At 42.6% G+C, this 11578-nt stretch overlaps 1 protein-coding gene across 1 annotated transcript in view; it reads right to left on the bottom strand.

Moving 5' to 3' along the window:
- LOC104532856 (kalirin-like) overlaps positions 1-10969 on the bottom strand; it is a gene marked incomplete at its 3' end in the record, with an annotated part of 249515 nt that extends 238546 nt beyond the window's left edge. Inside the window, 2 exon segments of the mRNA XM_029087516.1 lie at positions 10281-10355; positions 10882-10969. Of these exon segments, the coding sequence (XP_028943349.1) occupies positions 10281-10355; positions 10882-10969 (163 nt within the window).
- Positions 10970-11578: the final 609 nt, after the last annotated feature.

Here is an 11578-nt window from a genome sequence, read left to right as displayed (position 1 = left end):
CCTGCCCCGTCTTTGCTTGAGGATGAAAATTGTCCCTCAACAGTTCATCTAAACTGATCTCAGGAGAGCAGGATAAATACGGCTCTAGCGCAGAATCAGAAGTTACCAGGACAGATCAGAGAAAATGGGTTAATTCTCGTTGGAGGAGGAAGGTTACATGGTGACCCAGTTGGAGGTTTCTCAATGATGGAAGGATAAATAAGTGCCTGGACTGATTCCTTCTAGTCTTATGGTACAGAAGAAGGAGACATAGTTTAGAAACAAATGTTTCTCATTTGTGATAAAAGTACTGCTCTATGCTTTGAGCAACAGGATGAGATTATTACAAGTGTATTGTACATATTAAAAACCTTCACTTGTTTCCAAATTATTCATGAGCAATTCCCAATTTTTATGAATGCCTGCATAATTTACAATTTTATGAAGAGCCTGTATGAAGAAACATCAGGTTTCTTTCAGAACAAACCACAGTATGTTAAATTTACCATAAGACTTGCAGAGTTTAGTAACTGTGGTTTACTCTCTTAAATACTAATAATACCTAGCTTTTCCATTGCACTTCATAATCGTAAATCATAGCTTTTCTAGGCAGACTGCATGGGATATTACCACCATAGAGCTTTAGACACCTAACATGCCTATATTAGGACTCTCATCACCTCTAACAGAGCCTCCAGACAGGTAGCAACAGCCACTAAAAAAGAAGAAAATCTTTTGGCAGTGGCGGTACAGGGAGTCTATACCTTTCATCTTCTCTATTATTCTCATCTTCTATTACTGAAGCAGAGACCTGAACTTGAATTGCATCCCAGAAGAACATGCTACCCACTACTCAGTCTCCCTCTACTCCATTCCAAATTATTTAAATATTTCTACGGAGTGGAAAAGGACTAAGAGATGAGACCAAGAGACATCCAAGCCCACAGTTACAATCCTCTCCCAGGATATGAAACACTGAGGAAGGGCCATGAGCTCCTCACAGCCCAGCAGCCCCGTAGAGGTCTGTTTCCCAGGAGGTCTGGTAGCAGGCAGACTCTCATAGAGCTCAGCCATGGCAGAGAAAGGAAAAGAAATATTATTTTAAGACTCTGGATACCAATTCCTTGATACTTTGCTTTCCTAGGAAGTCTGTCAATTAGATTTAGAAATCCAGAGCATATTGTTTGTCATTTTACTGAGGCGCCTGACACAGAGAGAGGAAGAAATTCAGCCCAGGTCCCACAGCAAGTCACTTGAAGAACCAGGAGCAGAAATGAGGTTTTCTGACTCTCAGTCCACTGTGTTAGAGCTTCATAGTGCTTAGGCTAAAAGCCAGCAACTAAAAACATTATAGAAACCCTGTCTCTGCTTGTTAGTAATCCACCCAAGGAGGCTAATCTTGCCCCAAGTCAGCCATGATCGTAACATCAATTTTACATGCAGAGTCTCTTCAGAGAACTACTCAGTATATTGTTTTAAAAGAATATAAAAAATGGAAGGAAGCAAGGAGTCTCAAATGCTCTAATCAATATGTCCCATCTCCCGCCTCCCACTGGGCTCACAGACATGGGATGCAATAATCAAACATGTCATTAGGTTTGCTAATTACAGTTATTAAATGCTAAAACAAACAGCTGATAATTTCTAATTGTTTTTCAAGGTGGGTTTTCATGGGCTTTGCTCTGGTTTAGAGAGGCAAACAGATGGTCTAGTTATTAATGCTCTGGAAAAAGGAGTCAGAAAAACACATGTTCTTCAGGGCACAAAGTGCACCGAGAACAAATATTTAGCCATATATGTCTCGCATTCCTCCCACAAAATTCTTTGTTGATGTCCTTGCCTGTCAATGGCGTGCTTGCCGGTTCTTCCCATCTCCCTTTCTTCTAGCCTCTAATGAAATCATTGCTAAATTCAGCATTTGTTCCCAGAAGTAGGATTACATCATTTTTCCTCCACAAATCATCAGGTGATATTGCAGTGATGGCACAAGGCATCGTAATGCATACCACATTAAAAGAAAGCGTTAAAGAAACCTCAAAAAACCTGCATGGAAGCAACCAAAAAGAAGGGACTGCAGCCACAAGATCCTTGTCCTGGCAGCTGCCTGAACTGATATCTTAATCCTCTCAGAGGTAAACCAAACTCCAACTGCCCACAGGTAAGTCAAGATGTTGGCCAACCCAAAGTGCTATTAATGTGAACTCTGTGTACAGGCCTTCCCAGTTTCAAGTCCTGAGGCACATCCCTCCCTGATAATACACAAAAAGCTCAAATTCCATCTTTGTGTAATCCTGTTTAGGACAGGAAATTATCAGTTTCCTTTAATGCAGACTTCTTGTATACAATAGATTTAATCAAGTTCTGTTTTCAAGCTGCATCTATCCAGTTCTATCAGCCATTCTACCATGATACTTATCTGCTTGCATTTATCTATATTTAAGAGATTCGAGCCTTCTGCTTCCTGTTGCACTCTCTTTATAAGCATGAATTCACAAGGTTTAACCATAGACACAGACAAATTTCCACATGCATGAAGGCTCCCAAGTACATTGTTTCAGGTCCTGCAACACATCAGCAACGGAGACAGGAGTAGTACACAGTGTCTCTGGCCTCCATTCAGATGTCTACTGCAGTTCAAATGAATACGCTGCTTCATCTGACCCCTGCAGATCATAAGCTGATCAATCTTGATGTTGCAGACTCTGCTGAGACCATAAGTGAGTTTCCAGAGGGGCTGAAATACTCCTCAAAATGTATTTCAGTCCAAAATATGGTGAAAAAATGAATGATAATGAAGAGAACTAGGAGACAGAACGAGCTCAGCTGATGTCAGGCGCCTCAGTAAAATGACAAACAATATGCTCTGGATTTCTAAATCTAATTGACAGACTTCCTAGGAAAGCAAAGTATCAAGGAATTGGTATCCAGAGTCTTAAAATAATATTTCTTTTCCTTTCTCTGCCATGGCTGAGCTCTATGAGAGTCTGCCTGCTACCAGACCTCCTGAGAAACAGACCTCTATACTAAAACTCCTCCAGCTCCAAGAGACACTGATTTGTTGTAAGGGTCATATACAGGATTATCTGTATGACCACCCTCAAATTCAGTTGGTTCTAAAACAGTTGATTGCAACAATGACGGAAATTTAAGCTCTCACAACAAGCCCACCTGCAAATTAATAGAGTTGCAATGCAGTCACCAGGACCTGATCCTCCAGTGTGTTGCCCTTTGCAGCATCTCATATCCCAGAGTCGAGTGCCTGAATCAACATTTGCAACATGACATTTAGGGTTAATGACTCCAAAAACAAGGCTGTATTTTTCCAGCAGAAGACTCCTTGGCAGAGCAGATGAGAGGCTGCAGACAGGATGCTCAGCACAGCCACTGAAGTTCCCATTTCCCACTAGGTAGATTTGTTCTCCCATCACCCAGAGCATGGATTTGAAGAGATCACTTGTTGTGGCTTATAATACACCTTTGCTGATTTATGCAAGGATTTTGGTGCACTACTTTAATTTTAAATGTTGACCTGCCTGGGAAAATTGTCTCATTTTCCACAGAGAAAGTTCTTTAAGGTCCCTTCCAACTCTAACCATTCTATGATTCTATTCTGTGATTCTATGATTCTTGCCCCAGCAAAGCAAAACTAAGGACAAGTGAGACTCATTAAAACGAAGGAAGAGCTGCTTTATGTGGAACTTCCAGAGGGAGTCTAGAGAAGCCCATTTCTTCCTCTGGAAGAAGCTGATTTGCTGTGAATTATCAAGGGAGCAGCAGTACTCTCCTCTTCAACGCTGACCCTTACTCACACCTATACAAACCTCACTGCCTTTTGCCCCAGCTGCAAATTAGTTTTTTTTTTTATCTCACCTCCTCTATTGCACATCTATGGGAATAGCTGTATACATTTAAAAAAAACAATAGAGAAATGGAACAAAATAAACACCAAATCTTCTAACACAAAACAACCCACTGTGCACCCTCTTGCCCCTGGAGAAGGGAAGGAACAAAACAGCATGTGGCGATGTCAGTCACGCTGCTGATGGCAGTACCAACAGGCACTGCAAACTCACGCCACTGTTAGAAGCTGTACAGAATAAGGAGAAACAAAGAGAGGCCATATTCACCCTGATCACACTCTGTCTTCCTCATTTCAGATGAGCACAGAGAAACAGCAATGGAAAAGTTTCTGATGTTCATTGGCAACATGAAATATGTGATGAACATATTTTTAGTTTTATTTTTTAATAAAACTGGCTGCTCAGGTTTGCCATATCCCCCAGCAGGTAAGTCCCTGACAACTACAGCCAAGTGGACAATCCTGCAAATTAATGAAATTTCAGGGGAGAGTTCAAGCTATTGGCCTTAGACAATTGCTATTAGGAAGTCTTTTTTACCACTAGTTTTAAGTAGAAATTCAGACTAGATCTGGAAAACACTGGCAGATGAAAATGCTTCTGAAATTGCATATTCCAGCAAAATATTTCCATTTCAAATAGCCTGTATTTTCCCACAAAAAAAAAAATATTTAAAAAACCCAACTGCTGCTAATACAGAGAGGATGTCCAGTTGTGAATTTCAGTGCTTCTTGTCAGTTAAAATTTATTCCTTAGAAAAAACCCATAAGCCTACGAACAAAAGCGCTTTCACAGAAATAAGGATGTTTTCAGAAGTGATGAGTCTCATTAGTCGGACAGAAGAGCACATCTTACTGCAAAATGATCAAAATGCTTGGTTGTTATCATATTAATCAAGTCAGGTGCTACAGGCACCTCCCTGGGTCCTTATATTGATTTATAAGCTTGATTTCTATATGAGAACAACTCTCAACTGCCTGTGTAAATACAGACGAGACCTTCGCTGAGGTACATATGGAGCTCACTGTCTTTACAGATGAGAAAACCCTGTGAGCTGGAACAGGATGGGATATATGCAGACGTCTTTGCTTCCCAGGCTGAGTTCCTTCCTCTTATTGTTATTTGGAAAGTCCCTATCATTAACTGAGAAGCTATACCTATGTGACAGGATGCAAGGACCCATCGACCAGGAGGTGGTCAGTGTAACACATTTGAATGACACTCAAACAATGACTTGTGATCCCACAAGTTCTTGCCAGTCTTTTGGGACAGAAATTTTGATTGGGTTGATTTTTTACCCAGTTTTGTAATGCACTTGAACCTTTCTGCCTCTCCACAAGGCAGCACAGGTTACATCACTACTCTCACATGTGTTAATTAAGGAAGTACATAAAGGAGAATCTCCCTGCTCTAAGGAGATACTGGTGGGTCTTGGCAAGCTGCTGGTGTCCCAGCACCAGGAGAGTAAGTGCTGGCAGTGACCAGACATTCTCCACAGAAATTGTTTAATTTAGTCCATGGCTACAGTTAAAATGTATGGAAAGAAATACCACAACTGATTCTGCACACTACATTTATAACCTGTAAGTGAAATTGGAAATCCCAGGAAACATTTTGTTTCTGCTTTAACCTTAGAGTCCCAATGAGGATATCTAAACAGCCTCTATAGGTAAAGGTTCTTCTCTATCCTCAAAAATAACCTAACGCTCTTGAGAAAAAAAAAAAAAAAAAAAAAAGAAAAAACAACCAACAACAAAAATCCCAGCAGGCTCAGACTTCACCAAAAGACCTGGAAACTAACAATCTAAACTTCCTTGTTTTCTTCTTCAAAGAAAAAACTGCAGCAAATTCTAGATGAAAGCATGGTGGCCTAAAAACACTAGGAAAATTCAATAGTCAAGTAATGTTATGTTTTTCTAATAGGATATTTCCTCTTTCTGGAATTTCCGTTGATTTCAAACTACATCAGGGAATGGTATAAACTGGAAGACATTTTTCTGTAATAAAATATAGAAAAAAATGTTGATGTTTCATTTGAAATTTCCATTGAAGAGGAGAATGGAAACTTTTAATTTAAATCAAAACTTTCTGTGCAAATACAAAATGTTTACATCATTCAAAAATTAAATATTTTTGTTAGTTCTATTCCCAATCCAATACAAATTCCAGTGTTCACAAATCAGTGTTTGAGACCCCTTGAAACCTGGATCTGAACTCTTCCAGTGCCCAGAGGGCCTTGGGGTTCTCATTTCAACCCTTCCTCTGAAGAATGAAGTGCTTCCGTAGCAGAAAAAAGAAAAACCATGCCCCTCCACGTGTGACCTGTACTGTCTTCAGACAAGTTTTTGGGAAGATCAGTGTCCTCCCCTCTGATTCATCCTGCTGGCCTAAATTTAGTGAAACCTAATTGCAAAGCTGTCCTTTCAGCTGATCTATTTACACTGAAATTCCTCCTCTGAAAGGCCTTTCAGGAAATTTCTGTTTCTTTCCCTTCAGGCTCTCAGCCAGGCTTAGACGTCACTGTGACCCAGCTCACAGGGCAGCTCCCAAGACATGTTGGGTTGGGAACAGTGGGCTTTTGAAGGATGGAGGTGGCAGAATTGTTCCTGTGTCCACTTCTCCCTGCCCTGTGCCTTTTTTTTGACCAAAGTCCATGGAAAAACCTCCTGCTTTGCTGAACAAGCTCTGCCTGTCACAGCTGCAGCAGCTCACTGACCTGCTACACCCTTCTGCCTTTTGCTGTCGATTCCTCCACACTCAAACACCCTCTCGGAAACCTGGCCAGCCTCCTCCTTTGTACTCCTGCCTTGGCAGATGAGCTGATAGTACCTGGGTGACAGGTGGGAGCCCACACACTGCTGCTCTTCTGAGCCCTCCAGGGAATGGGAAGTGTTGAATAGAATCCTGAGAAACTCTTCTGGGTGGGACGTGGGGAAAAGGCAAATGCCTTCAGCAAGACCCACGGCATTAGTCAACTAACAAGCTTTTTATAGCCTAAGTGTATGAGAAGCAACATGCACGGGAAGATAACAGTAATATGCTCCTGTCCCTCTTCTGAGAGCCTCATACACTTCCTCCCGTATTGCACCGATCAATAGAAAATCTCCTATAAATATAATCAAGCAGCTGAACAACATCCCAAGTTAAACCACTCTTCTAAAACAGCATCTGTGTTTCTTAGGAAAGACTATAAGCCCAGCTTCCAAAATATTTCACCACGTCTCACTGAAAAAAAAACACCCAAAATAATCTACAACCTGTTTTATTTCCTTTCCTCTGTGTTCATCTTCTTCTCAGAACAGAAAAATCAGTCTCTGGCCTGTAGCTCACTCCCTAATGGTTCCCAAAGCCATTCAATTGCTGGAAGCAACACAGTGAACCACCTAGACAAAGCCAAGATTTTATTAGGGTTTAAGCAAAAAGCAGGTGGCCAAAGGCTCCCCCCAGCCAACCCCCTACTTAATCTGCTTCCAGGAGGTCAGCGACAGGAGCAATCAGACGGCGGTGGCTGGGATGGACTGTGCCCCTGACTGTTCAGGCCACCTCTCTGCTTATGAGTGCTGGAATGGGATTTTCAGGTGCTGTTTAGACACATATACATGTGAACTTTGCTTGGGTTAGTCTAGCTTATACATGAGATCACTGGAAGAAATCAAGAATCAGTTCCAGGAAAAAATCCCAACATTATCCGCCCCTCAACTCTCCTGCGATGCAGGGATGCGGATGCAGAGCCCTGTGCTTACTGCTCGCTGCTGGCTGAGCCAGCCGAGGGGAAGCGCCAGGCACAGAGCCCCAGACAGCATTTAGGCTGGATGAATCCGTGCCCAGCTAGTTAGAGCTGTATTTCAACTCTGGAATTAAGTGCACTTCTGAAAGCTTGAGTGCTCCTCTGAGACTGCACGGCTGTGCAGACAGGTCCTGTTGCGCTTGCTCCAGAGCAGACAGCTGCCGGTGTCGCTTCCCTGCCTGTTCTGCCCTGCTGCTCTGCATGGTCCAGGTGTGGAGCATCCACAACACTGAAACACAAAGCATGGGACAGCCCCTGCCAGAAGGAGCTTCTTTGTTCTCTGCAGCTTTCCTGTCAAATCATGGACTAAAAAAAAGCTGCTGAGCCACAGCAGATGAGAAAAGAAATGAACTATGTAACTGAGGTGTTCAGCTGAGATTTTTTTGTGCGTGCTGACAAATACTGCTGGTGTAAGAAGAACCCCCTTGACAACTTTACTGTACTGTTATCATTAAAATTAACTGTAGCATAAAACTCTGAAGAAGACTCAATAAAACTCTCCTTTTCCTCAAGGAAGCCAGATTACAAATGCAATGTGCTCCCAGAGTCTGTGCTAACTCCAGAACAATTTTTATTTTCTTTTTATCCAGCAAAGTCTAGCTATTTGATTTTTCTATTTTGGCAAAAAGTTCCTGTCCTGCACTCAAAGCATTCTCTAGAAAGTTTTTTCATTTTAATTAAAAAGAACCTAGCCATCATTTGAAGTGCTTAAATCCTTTTCCTAACCTGCTTTATGACAACAACCCAGAGGAAGACTGGACAGTACTTAATCTCTGGGCTGGAGGGTGATGCTGGGGCTATTGCAATAAGATATTAGCAGCTCAGAGCATTCTATCTGCAAAGGCCCCTGACAATTGTTGCCCACAGTCATTGCACTTGGAGACAACGGAGAGCCGGTGTAAACCATCGGACCACTATCTAGCTCGTTGTGTCAGGAACTGGCATGTTTTGAGCAGATACAAGTCTAGAGGCTCATGAGTCTACAAGGAGTGAGCTGTCCCTTGCCTGCAGTGGATCACAGTGTGAAACCCCGGGGGATGTTGGTGTTGCTTGTTTAATGCCCCCACAACAAAGCAAGTTTGGCCTAGGACAGCATCTAACAAGCTGATGATTTGGCGTAAGACCCTCTGGCTCAGAGCTGAACACAAGCACCGTCAGTGGAAGGGGCAATATAAACAATCCAGACAGGTTGGCGTTATTAAATATTCCATGAATGATCCTGCAGTCATTTCCATGCGAAGCAACAGCAGGAGCCAAGAACTAAATTCCAGTACAGTCCCTGCATAAATTCCTCCCTTTCACTTCCCCAGAGCACCCAGTTCAGCTTTGTGTCGCAAACAAGTCTGCAGATATCCTGTGTTTTTATGACCATGTTCCCCTCTTCGGAGCAGTGAAAGACAACAACCACATAAAACATTTCAGGACATTCAGAATGAGACACCAGTGCAAGATAAAGTAGTCCTGCATGCAAGTACTGTTGGGATAGTCTTGGGTTTTCACACGAGGCTTTTGGTGTCTCACAAACTTCCCTCACAAGCCCAGTACTTTCACGTCGTCGGTCAGAAAGTTTAGGGTTTGTAAAGCCACAAATCATTTACCCAATTAGCTGCTGGACTCATGATCCCTGAACTGTTTAAGTGTTGCTACATGGGAAGACATCTCACACCAACCATTGCCAAGGTGAAAGCTTTTTCTGCCTGGCCAGGCACCTACACAGCTTGGCAGGGTGATGAGTCCCATCCTCAGAGGCCCCACTCTAGCACCTAGGAGACCCAGGAAGGAAGAGTCTGAGCAGCTAACGGTCTCTCTTCTACTCTCTGCCGCTCTGCATTCAGCATTACTGTGGAGATAAGGGAAACAAAAAGCAAAGACTGCAAACAAGGGGGCCAGCTAATTTTGATGTACATTTTCTCATTGCAACAGGGAAGATCACCAAAAGCAGCCAGAATGGTTTGCAATCATCAGAAACAGTGGCACTGGAAATACCTTGGTTTTATGCTGCCAATTTGAGTGACTTCATGCAAGATTAGGATTGCTTCAGACTTCCCCCTCTCCCTGACAAGTTGTAATTCACACCAGAAACAATATCATCCAAGCCATTCTCAAACCCTTTTTCATATTGCCTAGTCCTCATCCACCCCCAGGTCTTCAAGATTTGTCTCCTGAATGAAAGCTGTAAATCTTTGTACAGGATGGCAGGAGATCTTTGAGCATCTGAGTTATTATGCAAATGCAACATCAATGGTACTTTGAACTGCAAGTTGATTGGGACTGCAAATGAAACACCAGTGATTTACAGGTCTGAGTGCCTCCTACAAAGAAGTATTCATGCTATTCACTGACCTTGAACCCAAAGCAGGATGCCTGAACCATCCTGAATGCTGAGACAGAACAGGTCTGGGCTGGAGCTGAGAAGCTGCATTTTATCACACTTGTGCTGCCCATTTACCTGTTTCTCAGAATATGAAGAAAATCAACATGGGCTGATTTCCAACACTCTTCGTATTACTGGATAGCCCTGCTCCACATACAGCCCTTAGCAGAAGAGCTAATTTAAATACTACCAAGTCCCTTGTGAATTTGCAGCACCATAAGGACCAGGAAGCAGCAGGCAGTGCTTATGCTGGGCTGGAGAAATGCAGAAATTATGTGCTCACCTGACACAAAGGCCACTTTCTCTTTCAGTATAGGAAGGACATCAGCAGCTTTTAAACCATCATTTCGAAAAGAACCTGCAAAACAGAAAAAGAGGAAAGCCACATTAGAAGAGAGGATGTCGTTGCTCATAGCTTCACAACACTGCATGTTTCTTAAAATCAGACTGGAGAAAGTCTATAAATTACATAAAAGCACCAAGAAACAGACTAGAATAGCTGATACACAAACAGCATTAGCATCAATAGAGATATGTTTGTAAGAAGAAAATACAGAGAATAAGCTCATCAATTTATCCTTCAGAAGTTCTGAAAGGTTAGCAAATTTCCCACCAAGTAATCAGATTTATCCCCTCTGCCTTTTTCACAGACCATACTATCAAGCTGGGGAGGTGCCCAGCTTGCACACTGAGCCTCCTCCCTTCACTGTTCTGAAGCCAGTCCAGGCAAAGTTGCAGGGAACATTACAGCACATACACATCCCTTCAGCATCAGCCCTCGAGACAAATTTGCACAGAGGCTGGCTTAAAAAAGGCTTTCCCCCTTCCCTGCTTCTGTCTCTACATAGCTGGAGATGGAACTGCTCAAGGTGTGGACTGCATACATAAGGAGAACATTTCCTTATGAGCCAGCCGAAGTTTTCCCTGGGTAAGGAGTGGTTTGAAGCTGCAGCGCATCCTCATGTAATTCATGCTGGTTGATTACATGTTAAATATACATGCACAGGTCATTTGCCTTCCCTGCAGTGCCAAATTATTTCACGTCTTCTGAAAGTTTACCCTCCTGGAAGCCTTAGGAAAAGAATTGCCAATGGTTTCAGCCAGCAGCAGCATCTTTCTGCTTTGCAAAAGATGAGCAGTAACGTATCACCCCACAGCAAGCCAGACACTGCTATTCCATCACTGCTATTACTAAACAAAAGGTGGGTCTGAAGGACATCTTTGCAGTTGCTCTGAAAAATAACTCATCCATCACTGGGTAGTGAATACCCATCACAACAAGTGATCTTCAATACGGTCTAAAATCTCTTCTAGCTCATCAAAGAGTGCAACACATTTTAAACCCTGTCTTTTTACTTTCTGCCTTTCACAGGCAGGCAGCAATCACCATTTTTTCTGAGATGGTATGAGGGTAAGAGAGTCTTCTCACTAAGCAGCTTGCTTGACTGCCTAGAAACAGGGCAACATTGCCCCAGCCATCACACCTTCCTTGCTGAACACAGCAGATGACACCTGACCACCTGGGTCTCAAAGCAGGAAAGGGGATAAAAATCTCTCCTATATATTATAATCTATTTCTTG

The sequence above is a fragment of the Antrostomus carolinensis genome, unplaced genomic scaffold, assembly GCF_000700745.2.
Source record: "Antrostomus carolinensis isolate BGI_N321 unplaced genomic scaffold, ASM70074v2 scaffold1801, whole genome shotgun sequence".
NCBI lineage: Eukaryota > Metazoa > Chordata > Aves > Caprimulgiformes > Caprimulgidae > Antrostomus > Antrostomus carolinensis.
Note: the sequence above shows the minus strand (reverse complement) of the source record. Positions and strands in the feature narration are given on the sequence as shown.